Source organism: Clytia hemisphaerica, unplaced genomic scaffold (assembly GCF_902728285.1).
Source record: "Clytia hemisphaerica strain Z4C2 unplaced genomic scaffold, Clytia hemisphaerica genome assembly, whole genome shotgun sequence".
Taxonomy (NCBI): Eukaryota; Metazoa; Cnidaria; class Hydrozoa; order Leptothecata; family Clytiidae; genus Clytia; species Clytia hemisphaerica.
The window spans coordinates 187,818-207,133 of NW_027103646.1; the positions used below are offsets into that span (position 1 = coordinate 187,818).

The 19,316-nt window shown below is 33.3% G+C and overlaps 1 protein-coding gene and 1 long non-coding RNA gene across 5 annotated transcripts; one reads left to right on the top strand and one right to left on the bottom strand.

The window, feature by feature from the left end:
• Positions 1 to 4,140: 4,140 nt before the first annotated feature.
• Positions 4,141 to 4,802, top strand: LOC136802956 (uncharacterized). Its single transcript, XR_010846081.1, has 2 exons — positions 4,141 to 4,431; positions 4,620 to 4,802. It is a non-coding gene; the product is annotated as an uncharacterized lncRNA (long non-coding RNA).
• A 1,152-nt stretch (positions 4,803 to 5,954) lies between these two features.
• On the bottom strand, positions 5,955 to 18,703 carry LOC136802957 (uncharacterized). Of its 4 annotated transcripts, none has more exons than XM_067059685.1 (30): positions 18,467 to 18,703; positions 18,268 to 18,303; positions 17,990 to 18,082; positions 17,777 to 17,818; positions 17,509 to 17,594; positions 17,285 to 17,401; positions 17,003 to 17,084; positions 16,613 to 16,672; positions 16,351 to 16,407; positions 15,002 to 15,076; positions 14,843 to 14,890; positions 14,417 to 14,576; positions 14,046 to 14,274; positions 13,348 to 13,777; positions 13,034 to 13,129; positions 12,247 to 12,775; positions 11,635 to 11,981; positions 11,291 to 11,341; positions 10,837 to 10,905; positions 10,639 to 10,713; positions 10,400 to 10,474; positions 10,136 to 10,207; positions 9,594 to 9,641; positions 9,446 to 9,490; positions 9,140 to 9,286; positions 8,811 to 8,984; positions 8,384 to 8,587; positions 7,877 to 7,927; positions 7,013 to 7,066; positions 5,955 to 6,825 (listed from the first exon to the last, which is right to left on the bottom strand). In XM_067059685.1, exons 1-30 carry the CDS (start codon positions 18,678 to 18,680, stop codon positions 6,470 to 6,472), a joined length of 4,122 nt encoding a protein of 1,373 aa, XP_066915786.1. In that variant the 5' UTR covers positions 18,681 to 18,703; the 3' UTR covers positions 5,955 to 6,469. The 4 variants fall into 4 exon arrangements, with proteins under 4 accessions (XP_066915786.1, XP_066915784.1, XP_066915785.1 ...); XM_067059683.1 differs by having other exon boundaries at positions 16,979 to 17,084; XM_067059684.1 differs by having other exon boundaries at positions 16,979 to 17,084; positions 17,285 to 17,398; positions 18,467 to 18,697.
• Between the last annotated feature and the right edge of the window lie 613 nt (positions 18,704 to 19,316).

Consider the following 19,316-nt stretch of genomic DNA (forward strand, 5'->3'; position numbering starts at 1 on the left):
TTTTTGCTGGACAGCTAGACCACAATACCGTCAAGTGCTCTAACTTAGGACGATTGGTCGAAATATGGGACTGTTGATTATCTGGCCTGTATTTTCACTTACTGTTAAAACTCTTTGACACCAAAGTTGTTTTGATAACTCCACCGAGTTTATCAATCACGCTTTCTGTCATAACATGTCACGATAACATGCACTGAAAGCGTGCACTTTTTAACTTTTTCTTTTTATTCAAAATGACTGGACGCCGATTGGAAAATTAGAGAACGCCCGCCGCCTAACCGCCTATCACCCGACGGGATTAACAAATAATGAGTGTGTAACTTGCCGTGCGATTGACGTCAAATGCTCCATCGTTTTGCCACTAATATGGTCTTCTTCGTTCCAGACATTTGCGTGTGTTCCACTGCGGAACTTTTTCATATTTCGATTTAAAAGCTTACTCGGTGCGAAAGAGAAATTGTCTATTTTTTAATTCGCTGTTCATTAACTCAAATCAAATGACTTCGGATGTTCGGTTAAATGGTGGCCGAATTGCCGTCCCATGTTTTGTCAGATAATCCCAAGTTAGAGCAGTTGACGGTATGTCATATTGGGAATCAAAAACTGCATAAGTTACAGGTAGGAAAACTGTTACTGTTGTCGTTTCCCTCGCACCCATTAAAACATGGAGTCATCTTGATTTATGCTGGAGTTTCTAACTATCCAAAATGAATATGCATCCAGCCAAAGGTTGAACACAATCGAATCTAAAATCGTATACAAACAATCGATTGGAAACTCAATCAAATGTCAGAATTGCAGTAATGTATTTATAATCCTTAACAATCCAAAAGTTTGCACAAAAATCAAATGAAAACCTTACTGAAAATTAAAATTTCTGAATAATATAAGAGACAAATCAAGCTAAAATAGCTAATAAAGTGGAAGCCTGGCTTTGCCTTTTATTCTTTTTAACTAAACTATCAGAATTTTTGTCATTTTGGCGCGTTTGATTGCTGAGCAAACATTTGGATTGTTATGGGTAAGTATGGTATTAGTACTAGTAATCTCATGGCTGCGAGGGAAATTCGGGATAAATTTCCCGAGGTCAATTATGAAATTTTTGAAATTTCCCAAGTGCAACGAGGGAAATTTAAAACATTTCGGAATTTGACCGAGGGTAATTTATCCAGAATTTCATGAAAACAAGCATGGGATTCCTGGTTAATCTCATTGTTTGGATTGAAATTCTAACAATTCTGAAAGACGTCAATTCAACACTGGAAATCAATCTGAAACTTTAAAAAGTCGAGGTCTCAAAAAAGTCATAGAAACGCAAATCGAGTTTTAATAGGATAGTATTCCATTTACTTAAGCCTTTGAAGTTAGTAAGAACTTCGAAAAAAGTGATGAGTTTCCAAACGATGGAAATTTCACTTTTGCGGGAAATTACAAAATCTAGAAGGGAAATTACAAAAGCTAGGAGGGAAATTACAAGTTTTCGGGAAAATACAAATTAACTCCCTGGTAAAAATTCTTGATAAGATCTGAAAAGATCGTTAAAGATCTTTAAAGATCTTTAACAAGTAAGAATCTTAAGAGATCTTTGTAAGATCTTACAAAGATTCTTATGCAATCTTGAAAATTTCTTATTACAAAAAGATCTTTAAAGATCGTGTCAAGAAATTGTTAAGAATTGTCAAGATTCTTCGCACACATTCATAGTAAGAAAATTTAGGTTTCTTATTAAGTTCTTAAGAAGAATTTTATGAAATCTTATGAAATCTTGCAACCATAAAATAGTTTAAGATTCTTAGCGTTTCTTATCAAGTTCTTATAAAGAGACTTTCCAAATCTTAATTGATAAATATGCAAAGAAACTTTAAGATTCTTAGCGTTTCTTATAAAGTTCGGGTTAAGAATCTTGTTGAATAAACACAATAACACGTAAATTTGTGGTTATGATAAAATCTTCGATTTTGACTTTTTTTTAAAGAATTTAAATATCAAATTTACATACAACCATACAAATAGGGTATATAGGGTAGAATTATTATTCTACAAAATATGTAGATTTCATATTTCTACAGACATCTGTAGAATTACGGCAAATTAGTAGATTGCTACACAACAGAGTCTATATTGTATACACCACAATGAGTAATTTAGCGCTGACAAGTAAGGGCGAAGAATACAATGGGGTGGAGTATAATACCGGATGAATAGCGATCTAGACAGTTAGTCTAACTCGTCAGTTAGACTGTTTACTCGTCACTACAAAAGTTCTTGGGTCAGGGGTTTGGAGCTCACCGAGGCTAGTCACCTAGTCACCAAGGATAGTTGTCCTAAGATTCGGTAAGAATCTTGAATCGATGTAACGCTGATCAAAACTATCTCGCGTGGTTAAGTTAAAGATTTCATCCAAGGATAGTTGTTCTAAGATTCGGTAAGAATCTTGAATCGCTGTAACAGACAAGAATCTTATTAGCATCTTACAAAAGAATCTTATCAGATCTTTAAAGATCTTAAAGGATCTTGGCACGTTCGTAGTAAGAAACTGAACAAGAACTTGCAAAGTTTCTTGATAAGATCTTATCAAGAACTTATCAAGAATTTTTACCAGGGACGTAAGCAAAAACGTCAATCGAATTTCAATCAACCATGAGATTACACTGGTGAAAATACTTTTCTTAGTGGAGAAAGGTTTTCTTGTTAGAGATATCATTTCTCTCCTAAAGAAAAACATTCTTATTGATCTATGGGAAAAACTTTGTACGAGTAAATTAATCTTAGCATATTATTGAAATTTTTCAGATCGAAACTCAAAGAAAAGATTTCTTTATGAGAAGAAAACTTGAGTTCTCTAAAGAAATTTTTTCTTGGAATTTTTCTCAAGAAAAAAGTTCTTCTGAAAAGTTATCGAAAGTAATTTTTTCTTTAGAATATTACTGAGGCCTTCACAATGGAATTAAAACATATTTTTATTTCTATTGTGGCTTTTGAACAAAAGCTCTATTTATCTGAATTGAATTAGCCAAGCGTGGCTCCAGCAAATGTGAATTTACAAAAAGTGTAATACGAGCGTAATATCTCTCTCTTAAAAATTTATATGTGGTGTGATTGGAAGACTTTTGAAAATGGTAAGAATATTTTTTTTTAGTTTTCCTTTATGATTTCAAAATTAGTATACATATTAGGGACCAAATCTTAAATCTGTTCCCCTAGAGCCCTAGAGGTAATTCTAGTTAAGCAGTTTCATTATTTTATTCTTGATTAATAAGTGTTATTGATTGTTTGCCAACCTACTGGCGGGTGATTATTTTGTTGTGCTTGTGTCTCATTGATTAACCTTTCATTCCAATGCCCCAAAATCTCTAAAACCTTTACCATTAAGATCATGAAATTTTATCCATTTGAGTAAATGTAATTCAGTGCTTGCTAGCCTTATGGCGGGTGCTAATTTTGTTGTGCTTGTCAGCCTTCTGGCGGGTTAACCTTTTACTCGAATGACCTAAAACTTATACAAATAAAATCATCCAATTTTTCCATTTGAGTAAATGTAATTCAGTGCTTGCTAGCCTTATGGCGGGTGCTAATTTTGTTGTGCTTGTCAGCCTTCTGGCGGGTTAATCTTTTACTCGAATGACCTAAAACTTATACAAATAAAATCATCCAATTTTTTCCATTTGAGTAAAGGTAATTCAGTGCTTGCTAGCCTTATGGCGGGTGCTAATTTTGTTGTGCTTGTCAGCCTTCTGGCGGGTTAACCTTTTACTCGAATGACCTAAAACTTATACAAATAAAATCATCCAATTTTTTCCATTTGAGTAAATATAATTCAGTGCTTGCTAGCCTTATGGCGGGTGCTAATTTTGTTGTGCTTGCCAGCCTTCTGGCGGGTTAACCTTTTACTCGAATGACCTAAAACTTATACAAATAAAATCATCAATTTTTTTCCATTTGAGTAAATGAAATTCAGTGCTTGCTAGCCTTATGGCGGGTGCTAATTTTGTTGTGCTTGTCAGCCTTCTGGCGGGTTAACCTTTTACTCAAATGACCTAAAACTTATACAAATAAAATAATCATCAATTTTTTTCAATTTGAGTAAATGTAATTCAGTGCTTGCTATCCTTATGGCGGGTGCTAATTTTGTTGTGCTTTGTCAGCCTTCTGGCGGGTTATCCTTTTACTCGAATGACTTAAAACATCATATTTCATCAGATTTGTTTGTTGTTTGTAAAATACGTAAGACATATTTGTATATTTTTTGTCCTTGCTTCAATTAAGATCAGGGTTACAAAAATCGAAGTTTCTTTGTCGTTCTCTCATTTCCTTTTTTCAGGACAACCGATGGTAACTGGACGCAGCTGACAGAAAACAACGTGACGATCATAGAACAGATAACGCCAAAAAAGCATCCAAGCTACCACAAGTTACCCACATTCAAAGCAGGTAAAAACTACTTTTGCCATGCACTTTCGAATCTTTGGTGTATTTTTATCTGATTAATTTTACTTTGTTTGATAGAATTCTTGCTTATATCTATCGTATTAGCTTTAGTGGCTCTCGTTTCTACTCATAGGTCAATCCAGGTCCCAAAACAAGTAAATTTTAATATGCTCATTTTGATTGTTTTTCAGATTGACGAGGCTAAAGAGATGAAAGCTTTTTGCAACTATCAATTGACCGATTTTAACAATTACTGTTGATGACGTGGAGTAGAGCTGCCAAATATTAAATCAATTTATACTAAAATCATGTAGTATTTCAGTCAGTTACATTAAAATTAAAGTGAAAGATACAAATACAGAATACAACAGAAATTCATAATATTAATTGAATTGACCTGGAACTAAAATGAGCAGCTACTGTTGTTTCGACAACAATAAGACAAATAAGCATTGTAGAAAAGAATTTTTTACCGAAGAAAATTTCGAAAAGAAAAATGCACTAAATATTCAAGAAAAAATTACTCGCTTGAAGAAAAGCCTTCTTATATTCTTGCTGGGCAGAAGAGAAAAATTCTCTTGAGAGAAGTATACAATTCTTCTTAGAAGAAAATTATTTTCACCAGTTAAGAAAATGATTCTTAATTTGAGTTTATTTTTCTTATGATTTAAGAGTTTTTTCTTAAGATTTTTTTTCTTGTTTTCTTGATCAATAATATTTTTCTTGCTCCGCGGAAGAGAAATATATTCTTCTCTGAGGTTTTTTTTACTTGATAGAAGAAAATTATTTTCACCAGTGTGTTAACGACCGATCATGTACGATAACCCTCGATTTCTCTTTGTATCAAGGGTGATTTAGGTTCCATCTTATGCTATTCTCAGTGCCCTGAATTGATGAGACGACGCTTAAAGGTCGCTTTAACAATGAAGAATTCAGCAAGAAGCAATAGCTATTTTAGGGTTAATCAATCAACCCTAAAGTGGCTATTATCCTGGTAAGTTAGAAATAATAGCTACTTTAGGGTTCAGTGGTTAACCCTAAAATAGCTATTACTTCTATATCATCAGAATAATAGCTACTTTAGGGTTTTTATTTCTTCCAAAACAAGTAGTTTTTATCTCCTTTGAATAGGGTTGTCAAATATTTCATGAGTGACAGATCTTTTTACCGTTATAGAGCACCGAGAGAACAATAAGACTACCCGATTCATCATTGATGCGGTAGATACTAATGCTTTATTATTAAAAGCCGTTAAAGAACAATCACTGGCGGGAAACTGCAATAAGTACCAAAATTTTTGGAAAAATATACAAATAGAGAATTTGTATTTCGGTTCTAAACGGTTTGAGTCGTCTACTTTTCATGTCTAATTTTTTCACTTAATTAATTGGTTGGCTTGGGATTAAGTCTTACCAAAGTTTAATTTAACAGAATCTTTTTGTCTTTCGTAACAAGTGCTTTATCTTTACAGAAGAAGTCTCTATATCAAGAGTCAAAAGAAAAAAAAAATAATGAACATTAAAAAATAAATAATAAGAAAATCTTACAAAATAAAACTGTTCATATGCTATATAAGACTCTTAAAACTTTTTCGAGATTTTAAACTTCATAACATTTTAGTTAGCAACCACGTAGCTCCATCAATTAAAATTATAAAAATTCGTTGAAACGCACACCCACTCTCTTGTTATAAATGCTCTTTAAAATAATAAAACAACAATAATAAAACATGTTTTGGAACAAGGATACATACCGCTTCTGATTTAAAACAAATTATTCTCCGTGAAGTAGGTCTGATAATGCCAAATTTATGTAAGAAGACTCTTAGAAAATCAAGGTAGGGATGCAGACCATTGATTGAGAAAAGACTTGCGTGTAAGGATAAGCTTAAGGTACAAGTTCAGAAGAATGGAAGTTCTTCAGCTATAAACCATCAAATCTTTCCAAAATAGAAAAAAAACATGTTAACTGTTGGAATAAATGTAAAATATTAGGAGAGTCTATACAATAACAACTAAAAACAACTACATATCGTATAACATCACCAGGTCACAATGTTATTGTGGAGTGATTCACATTTCCGATGGTATTCTCGAGCCACGTTTAGTGACTTATTGAACTTTTTAAATCGATTGGACTCGTCTTTATTATAGTTTTTAATCATGTTGATAACTATGTCTTTTATTGTTTGATTGTTTACTTGTACCTCATAGATGTGCGAGTAGTAGGATTTCACATCATTCCATTTTTTCGATTCAAACTTTCGATTCTGTATCATGTTACGGGCCATGAAAAGGATCTTTAATACAAAAGATCTCGAGTATTTCGTGCTTTTATAAAAATCGTGCTTATTTGACGCATCGTCAATCTTCTTCGTTATTTCTTGAAGCTTTTGTTCTGAAAATTGAAAATCAAATCCACTTAGATGCATAGGTGTAACAGGAATAATCAAGAAGAAAATCAATATGATATGATTAATTACTGGCCTCTGCCTCTAATGAAGTTTATTTTAAAGTTAACCTACATTTTGAAATTAGTAGGTTTAATATTACTTGTTGATGCAAAGGAAAGCTTAAAAACATACTTGCTACTTTTCTTATGGCAGCATTTGCTTCCTTGTCCCACGGTTTAGGATGTTCTGTAATTTCAAAAATAAAGTATTGCAAGTGAATAAATATCACATTTTTAAATCAAATGCATTTTAAGTGAGAAAAATGTCCAGTTAAATAAGGTTAAAAAGAAACAATTGCAGATTAGGTTTTGAGATGTACATGAGATGGGGTGTATGAATTTGTATTCTAACCAACAACTTCAAACCATGAACTTGCTACAAAAATGTCGTTAAAAAGCACTTTTCCATCACTATATGAACTGTAAACTCAACATTACGTAGTTTTCAGGGATCTTTAGGCGTTTACTTTCTTGTCTCTGGTTAGGGTTAGGGTTAGACAAAGACACAAACACAGGAAGAAAAAGAAAAGCAAGCAAGAAAAAGAAAATGAAAAAAAAAAAAAAGAAAAAAAAAAAGTCGGCCAAGAACCAGATACGGAACCCAATATGCGAGCGGTCGTACTTTCCGAAAGACAAAGAAGAATGATCCGTAAATTCAAAGACACAAAAATATATACAAACACAGAAATAAAATCTCAAATACGAGGCTAAAAATCAACTGAAAAAACCAAAATGAACTGCTTAATCCTAAAATACTTGGGTACTCTGCATTCATGTGTGATCAAATCAAAATCGAATGTTTCCATTTTGTTTTCCCCAGATTCTTTTAGGCAATCCCCATTACACTAATTTCCGACCGGAACATTACGATAACAGCCCCGGCAAATAATTTTGGAAGAAATTTTCAATTACATAGCTATTTCAGATCTTCCATTCTTTAGAGGCTGGAGGGCACAGTGCAAATTCAGAAACGTTATATATTTTATGTTAAACTCACCATGTCTTATTGGAGTTTCACACTCATCATCGCTTTTGTCATCTAATGTTTCTAAAAATCATCAAAATACAATACAACTACTTAAGGGTTGATTGTTGGATCAACTATTAAAAACAATCATTTCTTCCATATCAGAATAATAGCCACTTTAGGGTTATTCAATCATCCACATAGTAGCTTTCATCCCCCTAAAATAGGGTTAAATTTGGATGGATAAAATATCCTCATCATACGAATGCTTAAGTGCCAAACAGTTTCCTTTACGAACAGTTTTGTTAGAAAATTGACTACATCTGATGTGCGGCCTTTCCTTGACTGACGGTGGGTTGCGAAATGCTAACTTCAAATGCAGTAAAGTGGGACCAAATTTGGTGTTTTTTAGTTTATGTGTTGATGAACTATGATTACAAAGTTTGAAACTTTATCCTGCTAGACCATGAAGTGGAAACCAACCCTTTGTTAGCTCATTTAAGATTTATAATGGCCTTACGTAAAAGATTATCCTACCTCGACGCACAGTTATTGCATTTTCTAAAAAATACATCGCGTCCAAGTGGCTGACCAAACAGATCGATTGCACGAGCCATATCAGAACTATGGGTGTATATGCACCTAATACGATATTTGTCTTCCCCATCTTCTTCTTTCCTCCACCAACCAATTCTGTCAAATTGTCGACGATTGCGTCGAACGAATCATCGCTAAAGTTTCCTGAAAATTAACAATGAAGAATTATTGGCAAATTGAGTAGCTTTAGTTGTCTCATTTAAAATGCTAGATACTAGCAAGTTCAATAACATAGTTAACTTTTGGAAAAGTGAAACCTGCTTGAATAAACATAATATTATTCTACATCATCATAATTAGAGAGCAGTTTACCTTTAAATAGAAATAAACACTTCAACACAAACTAAGAAAAAATTTTAATGTATACCTGTACCAATGTGGCCGAGGCCAAAAGCCCGAGTTATCATGGAAGATGTTATTATCTGGTCCTCGTTGTCTACTTTATTGTCGTCGTCGTTCTCGTTCGCTGCTCCCTCGTCGCTTTCGTTGTCGTCTTTCGTTTCTACTTCTCGTGTCCGTTTTGTTTTATATATTGCTCTTCCTGAAAAGTATGAAGCATATAAGGCTCTTTAGTAAATAGTACCAAGACGAATGATTAACACGCTAAGAAATAAAAAACGACACAATTAAATTAGCCATGCTTCGCCAAACAAAAACTATTTTAAAACATAACGAATAAAACAAGAGAGAACATACCAGTGATTATGTCCAGTCGCATTGATGCACATTTGTTTGTTAACAGTGCGCTGGTCCATTTGTCTTTGGCAACGAACCATTCGTTGACGGTGTCCCTATCGATCGTGTTAACTATCTCAAACATCCGTCTCATCTCAAGATTAGGTACTGCAATACAAAGAATCTTCTTATAATCTCAAATCTTATTACAAACAATCATAAAACAATTTTTGATATTACATTTTTTGCTCGAAATATTAACTTTCTTCTGCCTTACTTCAAAATAAAAGTGCTAAGAAACAACAAGAACACATTAGTTTTAAGTACCTTTTGGGAGTGCTGGAACCTCTGTGCCATCTTCTTTCAAAAGACCTGAAGTAGATAAACATTGAAAAAAATTAAAGGGTAATATAGAATCATTTCACATAACGTTTTGGAATTCATTCATTATAAAAAAAATAATTAAAAGAATTACCTGGGATAATGTCCATTAGTTCGATATTGTTGTGATACAACTGTTCAACTAAAAGAAAGGAGATAAGCGTTAATTATGACGTTAATATACGGTGGTACGACATATTTATAATGTAAATGAAATACTTAAGTGCTATAAAAATATTGTCCCGTCAGTTCAGTGGGTAGTATAAAATTTTAGATTTTAAAATCGCGAGTTGTAAAACTCTCTTCAATTGCTAATATGACCCATTGAAGTCAGTTTACCTTGTTGGTCAGTTTCTCAGTCAGCGTGTTTCTGTCAAGTTGTCTGTCAGTTATGTATGTATTATGTCTAGGTAATTATAAAAATAAATCTCTTTCTTGAAAGAAATATGACTGGATCTTACTTCCGCTGTCTAAAAGCCGTGTAATTAATTTTAGTCTCCGTCAATAAAAATCAAAGTCTTGTTAAATCCTATGGAACACTTTGGTAAGTCAGGATTACGACGATAAAAAGGAAATTACTTTTCCCTCCTTACCTTTCACACGAAAATAATAAGACTATCATAGGTAAAAGCTCACCTTCAGCGGAGACATTATCTGTGGGGCATGTGGATTCAATGCTTCCAGGTTTGGATTTAATGGTTTCGGAACCTAGGGAAAATACAATACATTAGTAGGTTCCTTTTCAAAGCACAACACGAAGGTATGTAATCACAGAATAAAAAACCATCTCATTTAAACACAAAAATTTGAAGTTTCTAAAAAATAATGCAGATAATTCAAGTATTTTTCCTTTAAAAATCTATCATATGAAAATATTAAAATGTCATGATAAAAGCTCACCATTAGCACCGATATTATCTTCATTGGAACCGACATCTTCATTAGCACCGACATTGACTTCAAGCTTTTCAGATGCTAGGGAAAACAAAATTAATATTTAATTTTAAATACATATTTATTTTTTAATCACATCACAAAGTATGAAAACACAAAATGGATACAAAATCTAAAACCATATCATAAAATCCCAATAATTTAAAATTTTCTTAAGGGATAATACAACTTAAAGAATTACTTACAACCATCACAATCTTTAACACCAGAGTCCTTTTCATTGTCATTGTGATCGTCTCCATTTTCAACTGCTTTGGATGCTGAGAAAGGTAAATTTTCAAAGATTTATTCATAAATGACAGAGCGAACAGGAGGAGTCCATTTCTTCAGATTATGAGACGCCGAGATGATTTTAATAACAATAAATTGGAAAGTAACTTCACCTTTTGAAGAGCTTGACATGTTGAAGTCGATATTCGAATCGGAGTGTTTAACTGGCGGTCCTTCAGTTGCTAGACATAAAACAAAAAAGGTCCATTAAAACTCATTCTACTACACTACAAAGGACATCAGTGAGGCTCAAAGTAGCTAGAAATGGAGATCCTTGGTCAAATTACCTTTTTATTCTCCATGGTGTCCTGTAGCTTTTTGCCCTTCCCCCTTAATTAGGACTAACATCCAACAACTGGCCTTTCCCCAACCCTAACAGTGCTCACCCACTTAGGGAAGTCCCCCCCTGAAAGGTCGTAGAGGACAGGATATACCCTCATTCGCCTTTCTCCCCCTACCAAGCTTGTAATTTTAACCCCCCAAACACCAAAATTTGATTCCACCCATCTTCCAGGGAAGGATCCAATGTTCTCACTGTATTTCTTCAAAAATAGCAAAATATATTACCTGTTGTAGCGCTTTCATCAAGTGCAGCTTCAAATACTTGTTCTATGTCCTCTAAAAGATTTAATATAACTTATAAGTCGTTGTTCCTGTTTTCAGAGCGTGTGTCACTTTGCCATTTAAATAATTTCTATAACCCTAAAAAATCTAAATAGTTGCTATTAAATACATCCACTTTTAATTGAACAGAGAGCGGACATCATAACGAATTATTGACCTGATTCAATTTTTCTTTAATTAACGACAGTGTAGAAAGAGATCCTGAAACGTTTGTTCTTCCTTAAAAATGACAACTGCATAGGGAGTCTTTCATTTCTAAACATAGAATAAAGATATTTCTTTCTTACCAGGTTCACTTGTGATTGATTTTAATAGCTCTATATCCTCCACGTCGTTATGGAATTTCGCTTTGATTTTGGCTTGTGTCCTCTTTAACCATTTAAGCTCCTCGTCTTTGGTCACCTCCTTCGGCCTTGGGACATTTTCAGGCTTGAAATTGGAACCCCTCGTTTTCTCGTACATTTTCATAGACAACCTCACGCTTTCTCTTTGGTTGTAATTCACAATGTAAAATTTTTGAGTCGTTTCGGTTCTATTTTTCATGAACATTTTGGCAACAACTTCTGCTTTTTCACCATCATGGCCTGCTAGTTCTGTGGCCGCTGCATGTCTGATGCGAGTTGGCGAGCATCGACTAAAAGAAAATACCAGTTACACAGAGTAAAGCATGTTAAAATTCCTTTTTCTTCAAAAGGGACAGATTTAACTATATCACGAAAATAGGAAAAAGAAACAGTGAGGGATCATTTCCACAGGGTTGCCAGTACAAATTCGACGATTGTGAAACGCATTATACATCAAAGAAGAAAAAATTGCATCAGAGATGTTTCGTTAGTTTGTTTTTCTGTTACTGTAAATAGTTACTTTTCGGTTTGATAGAACGATAAATTAAAACATACGTTAGTTCACCACCAATTCCACTTTTCTCATAAACCTTTGAGCAGGCGCTTGCAACATTTGATGTCGTCATTTTGCCAGAGTCCCCTTTTTTTATTCTGGACGACGTAAACAGATATCTCTCATTGTCAGGCTTTTCGTCATCGTTGATTAAGGTCGGTCGAAAGTATTTAACATAGTTTTGAATTTGTCTGAACACGTCTTTAGGCAAAAGCAAAAGTTTCTCTCCATAGATATGAGATGTTTTGTACAAATCTGACCGAACCACCATACCGGGGAGATTTGAGATATATTCGTCAGATTCAACTGCGTTGTTTAGCTGCTCCAGAGTCATTTCGCTGATGTTCGAGCTTCTGGCCGCGTTAATCATTACAATGAGGAATATAAGTAGATTTCTGAGATCGGTCACACTGATACTCTTGCACACTTCCCCGGGATTATCGAGCAGATTTCCGACTGCAACTGCATGTTTCGAGTTTCCTATGTCGATAAAATCGTCCATTGACAAAAGATGCTTCTGCTTCCATCGATCTATAGGTAAAATTTTGATCATTTCGATAATATTATTTAAACATTTAAGACTAAGCCACAATTAGTAAAGATACTTTTACGTTAGAAATTCTCCCAAACTTAAAATGATTTTAAATGTTTCATGAATATGAGGAACATTCCAATACGAGGTTTCGAAAGGAGTTTGCTTGTATAATTCAATTTAATCTAGTTTCATTAAAACTGCTTCAAGCGTAAAATACTTTACGTAAAAACGTGTCAAAAGTTTATTTTACTTACATACAGCTTTTTGCCGTATCAATACATACGGTTGTAGTCTGCCCAACAATTCTTTTTGTTTTAACCGGGTTCTTTCAATTTGATGTAGTGAAAGATCTAAATAACAGTAAGGGCATTTCGGGTAATCATCGACGTAATGATAATTACTGAAAAACTATTTACAAAATTGAAAGCCTATTTCTCTTTTCGTGTTTTCCAGACACAAGTTCATAAGAATACTTTTGTTAGCTGTTAAATTTATAAAAGAATTATTTCTTTTTGACAATAGAATAGCAAACTTGAGAAACTTTAACCATAAGTTTAAGGGCACTTACCAACATAGATATCTCTTAGAATAAGAAAGTTGAAGAATTGCCCAACAGCTAGCAATCTTGCCCCGACTGTGGTGGCTTGTTCATGTGTTCTTTCCTTGGTAACTGCCTTATTTGAATTCAACAAGATTTGATTAAACAGAGCCAAAAAGTAACCGTCTTCCAATTCTTCCTTTTTCTTAAAAACATTGTTAGATATAGAATATGTTGGGTCCATAGTTTCCCACACATATTGAACACGATTGGCAATTTGTATTGCGGTCGCATGCGTCTTGCCTTGGGTTATGAGATATCGGGCAAAATCTTTCAATAGTTCAATGCCACAAGTATAGGTAAACTTGAAATCGATTGAGATAGATTTTTGCCGCCTTTCTCTAGAGGTAATTCTTCTTGCATAGACAAGTGGCTTTTTAAACGGGTCTGGAAGAGCTTCCTGCAATAAGAAAAGAGATACGAAATTTAAATGGTTAAAACTCAAGTAGAAACTGGATTGATACGAATCATTTAACACCAAAAGATTACTACTCGATATTCCAAAAGAAATTGGAACATCTTTGAATGACCATGATAAAATCTTGAAATACTGTAAGGTAAACTTTTCAATATAGGAATAAAGGAAGGATAACTTGTGAAACAGCATATGTAAATTTGTGTTTGAAGCTAACAAGTTATTAACAAAAACCAAAATTTACATGAGATACCTCGCCAAAATGTTTTGGGAATTCATTATCTTCAGATGAATCGTACTCTTCTAATGTGGGCCCAGTGTCCCTTGGAACAAACGTAATCTTCGGGTCAAGATCGGTATTTGCTTTATTGTTACCTTCATGAAACATTTTTGCGTGCATGTCCATTCGGTTGAGACACACTCCGTGCACTGTGCAAACCTTTGGACGATACACGCCAGAATAACCTGGTTTGCTAAGCCATCTATGAAAAAGAGTATCAATTATATATAGGAGAAAAAGCTTATTAAATTAAGAATGACTGGAGTAAAGGTTTTTAGTTTTAAATTTTTACATGCACTGATTTATTTAAAGACTTAGGGAAATATAAAGATTTTAAAGCTTACTTGTACATAGAAATTCGGATGGACTGTTCCAATCCAGCTTTCTTAGCATCCCATAATGGGTAGTCTTTGTGTTCAACAGTCATTAGATGACATTTAAGGTCTTGAATTTCTGACTTGCATTCTTCGAATACACATTTAAAACGATACACGCCAGGTTTTCCTGTGAAATCAAAGTTTGAGATGTCTAATATCTGAAAAAGCTAATTAAAGTCCAGAAAACAAAAAAATGGCTCACCAAAATTCTGAGTACAAATTATCAAAAAAGGTAGGAACCATCTCTTCAGTCAAAGACAAAAAAATATTGCTTTAACCCAAATAGATGAATGATAAAATGATGTTACTTTAATTTTCCTTGATGTTTTTAAAATATTTAACAAACTCATTTATAAATGACATTTTAATAATAATTTAAGTGTTATTAATTACCTAGAGGGACAACAGCATTTTTCGTCTGGAAGTATTTTTCGAGTTTTTCTAAAAAAGGAATAAATACTATGTAGTGAACCAGTACAAAAACAGACAAAGCAACCCAAATTTTAGTTTTATTGCTTTAACCCAAAATAGATGAATGATACAATGGTGTACCTTCGGTCGTTTCTTTTGTTTCAGAAACTGAGGGCGAAGAATTTTCCTTTTTTTGAATCTTTCCTTTGTCTCCTCCTGGGTAAAAAAGAAACATTTTGACTAATTAATTTCTTTTTAGTTGAGCTCAGACGTTTAAAAGACGGTAGAGTAACTAGTAAAAATAGTGATAAAGATCAAATATTTCTTAATTATGAATTCCATGTTTCTTTTGTTATTCTCAGCTATCCATGACGCTAAAAGGTCTCTTAAAATGGTAGATTTTGTCAACCCTATTTCATGGAGATTAAAACTACGATGTTGTCAGTGAATCAAAAACCCTAAAGTGGCTATTATCCTGATAAGGTAGGAGCAATAGCTATTTTAGGGTTAATCATTCAACCCTAAAGTAGCTATAACTTCTCGTTATAAGAATAGTGATTATCTCTAAAACAGGTATTATTTATTGCCGAAATCTTCTATGTCCAAGACACCTTATAGCGTCTCTTCATCGATTTCGTGCAGTGAGAATACCATAAGACTGATTCCCAATCATCATGAATACGACATAGATATGGACGCCGCCATAGTTCCCTCTCACCCCTTTCTGCTTTTTTGCCAAAAATTTTCTAAAAGAGGGGGGCATGAAGTTTTGAAAATTAGAAAGAAGCAAAAAAATCTAAAAAAATTATATCAGTATTTTATTATCGGTTGCGAAAAATTCAAACGTAAACAAAAATTATATCAGTTTTTCACTATCGGTTGCGAAAAATTCAAACGTAAACAAAAATTATCAGTTTTTAGTATCGGTTGGGAAAAATTCAAACGTAAACAAAAATTATATCAGTCTTTCACTGTCGGTTGCGAAAAATTCAAACGTAAACCAAAATTATATCACATAAGAACTACAAAAAAAAAATACATAAAAAACTTTTTATCTTTCATTCTACCCTACAGGAAATGATTTTATTCAATTTCAACCCTAAAGAAGCCTTATAATAGCTACTTGTGAGAGTGAGTAACCCTAAAATAGCTATTGTTTCCACTTTATGAGAAGAATAGCTACTTTAGGGTTTTTAATTCTTTTGTAATATCGTAGCTTTGATCTCCATAGAACAGGGTTGTCAAGTTGTTCCATGTTTAAATAATCTTTTAGTGTCTCGTGGAACTGGGAATACCACACGACGGGTACCATTTAGCATGGATGCAGGAGATATCGACATTCTACTATTAAGAGCCGGTAATAGACGACCACCGGCGGGAACCGGTGGACTACCAAAATATGATTCAAGATTCGAAAAAAGAATTTAAAGTCAAAACCCACTGCCGTAACTGGTACTACACGACACTAGTTAAAAATAAAAATCATGTACCTGATGTGCTAGTTTTTTCTTTAGAAGTTGAGGCGTTTTTCATCTTTGCTGACGGTCCTGGAAAATGAGATTGAAAAGACATTGTTCATGTATTTTGGCTGAATAAAGTATTGCCTTTCACTTTTAAGCAAACTGCAGTGATAGACGACCACCGGTGGGAACAGGTGGACTACCAAAATATGATTCCAGATTCGAACAAAGAATTTAAAGTCAAAATCCAACTGGTACTACATGACGCTAGTTAAAAATCTAAATCATGTACCTGATGTGCTATTCTTCTCTTCAGAAGTTGACACAACTTTTTGCATCTTTGCTGACGGTTCTGGATAATAAAATTGAAAAGAAATTTTTCATATATTTTGGCTCTTTCACTTTGAATCAAACTGCAGTGCAGATGAAGCTAACAATTAGTAAAGTGAGATTTTGTGTCTTCAAATCTACCTACAATTTCAACATATTACACAGCTTTTTGGTTGATCATTAACAAAAATTCCAGCTCTCTGATAATATCAGGACACAAAAAATTTTCCACCCTAGAGCTAATAACAGCGATAAAAGTACAAAAAGTAAAAAGACATGTAAGAAAAGACATTTTCCAAAAAGCATAAGTGGCTACTAGTATCAGTACCTTGGGTCTCATTTTGCACTGTACCTTTCGTCAAAACAATGCTCCTTAAGCGTTCCAATAGGTTGGCCGCACAACACCTCAATTCTTCATTATCCTCTTTCTTAAGCTATAAAGAAAAATATTGAAATCGCATTCAAAATTTTTTTTCTAAATTAGTTGCAATAAAACATGCTGGAATGTCGTTTTGTTTCGTCACCATAATAAAGGTTTGTCAAATAATTGCAGAAATGACTAAAAATGAACTAGAAGATTGTTTTTGATACATAATGATAACGTCAGTGTTTATGCTGGACTGAACCTACTAACCTGCTTAATGTGTTGCACAAGCTTTTTACCATGTTTGGTCGTGCTAAGCATGGCTTTAGAAAATTTCAAATGCGAAAATTCTTCTATGATGACAATAGCTTCTTCATGTTGGTCCTTCTGAAAAGAAAATAAGCAAGATTTTGAACAAAAAAAATAATCAAAAACAGTTAAAATAAAACGTCCGAAATGCAAATCAATTTATTAACATTTGATTAAAGTCTTACCTGTAATGAAAACAACTTCGATGAAAGATCGTCGATGGCTTGGACGGTTTTTTCGAAGGTCTTTTCTTCAATCTTCTTTTTCATTTCTGAAAAAAATGTACAAAATTTTAAAATTAAATTTATGTAGCTCAAAAGTAAAAACTTCAGAAGAAAATTAATTATTTAATTTCTTAACCATACCACATGTTTATAAATACAATTATAATATGTTAAGTAATGATATACAGAATAAGAGAAGGTAAAAGAGGTAAGTACAACAAAGCTCCACCTGGTGCAAACGCTTTCTCTTTTCTTTTACGCTTTCTTCCGTCTAAATTAGAGATAGAGAATATTTTGAAATTTCTGGATTGCTCTTACTAATGCTTTGATGAGAAAATCCAATTACTTTTCACGTTTTTATGACATTGTTATCACATTCATAACACTGGAGTATGGACAGGGATTATTTTTCTTGATTTAAAGGATGTTACTCATTTATTACCTGAAATTGAAGGGGTTTCATAGTCAGATTCGTCACTCTCTGATACATCTGTAGGTGGAATATAATCTATGTCCGAATCGGAGCACTCGACATCTGAAATTTTAAGTAGCACAATTCAATTTTTTTGGATTTGGTGATAGTATGTAAGAAAAAGTAAAGGTCTGGTAAGTTCAGCATATAGGAATTCCGTATGAAAAGAACAAAAATAACTCTTATTATCTAATATCAGAAATGTGCAAACATCAATAAGGCCTATGAAAGAAAATCCTATCATTTACCTTTATCGAACTTTGCCAAACCATCCAAAATAAAATCTAAAAAAGAGGAAAGATATTTCATTCGATATGAGTTTTAAAACACTTAAAGACAAATAATAATTTCAAAAAACAAAGCTGTTTGTGAAAATTATAAAACTAACGAAGGGACACTGTCAAAAAATCGAGAAAAAAAAAGATTGTTATGGATTTGAACATTCACCTTCTTTTGAATTAACCAATTTCTCATTGAAACTATGTAACTCCTCTGCCATCATGGCCGAGTTGAAAGATTTCCTTTGGCACTCTTCACGCCATCGCTTTTTCATAAGGTTCGCATGATTTTGCCATAGGCAATTTTCGCATGACTCCAATTCAGAACCCATCATGCGCCATGAGGCTTTTTCACATCTCTCACAATCAAATTTTTCTGTCATATTTATTTTGATTCATAATATCTAAAATGAAATAAACCATTTTATCGATACTAATACATTCAATAATATCGAAGCATCAAATCTCAGCCGGCTGTTAAAAATAATCTATGCATAATTTCTGTGTGAATTTCAAACCCCCCAAAAAATGAAATAATATCTACTTAATATGAGTTTTTTTAAATAAAACACAACAACATTTCTTTAGAGAATCAATGAGTGATTATTGTTACGATTTTTTAGGGTTGAATATTTTTTTATGTTACAGAGCCTTGAAAATGTGTGCCTTAACCCAAGATTTCAAATAATATATGTCAAGAAGTGTTTAAAGTTTCAGAGTCTTAAATTCATTAAAGTTCACAACAAATATTTTTTGACCGGCCAATTTTACTTTGAATCAACAAATACTCAGTGACTTTACAACCAAAGATATAGAGCAATTGCACTTCTTGACATTGAGTTTATAATTGCATACATATTTGACTGCTTCTTTTTCAATCATTACTCCCCATAAATCATGACCACCAAATATAATCTACCTATATTCAATTTAAAAAAATTCTACGCCGTCATAAAAATTTCAAACTTATCGGCCTGCTGCGCAAAGAATATTGCTCCGCTCAATTTCTTCTTTTACAT

Excerpts from the sequence above, each read along its gene's own strand:
- LOC136802957 (XM_067059683.1), bottom strand. The coding sequence starts at position 18,680 with ATGACAGAAAAATTTGATTGTGAGAGATGTGAAAAAGCCTCATGGCGC. Across the intron at positions 12,776-13,033 it reads GATACGGCAAAAAGCTGTAT|ATCGATGGAAGCAGAAGCAT; the intron begins GTAAGTAAAATA and ends TTTTACCTATAG. Across the intron at positions 10,714-10,836 it reads CATGTCAAGCTCTTCAAAAG|CATCCAAAGCAGTTGAAAAT; the intron begins GTGAAGTTACTT and ends TACCTTTCTCAG.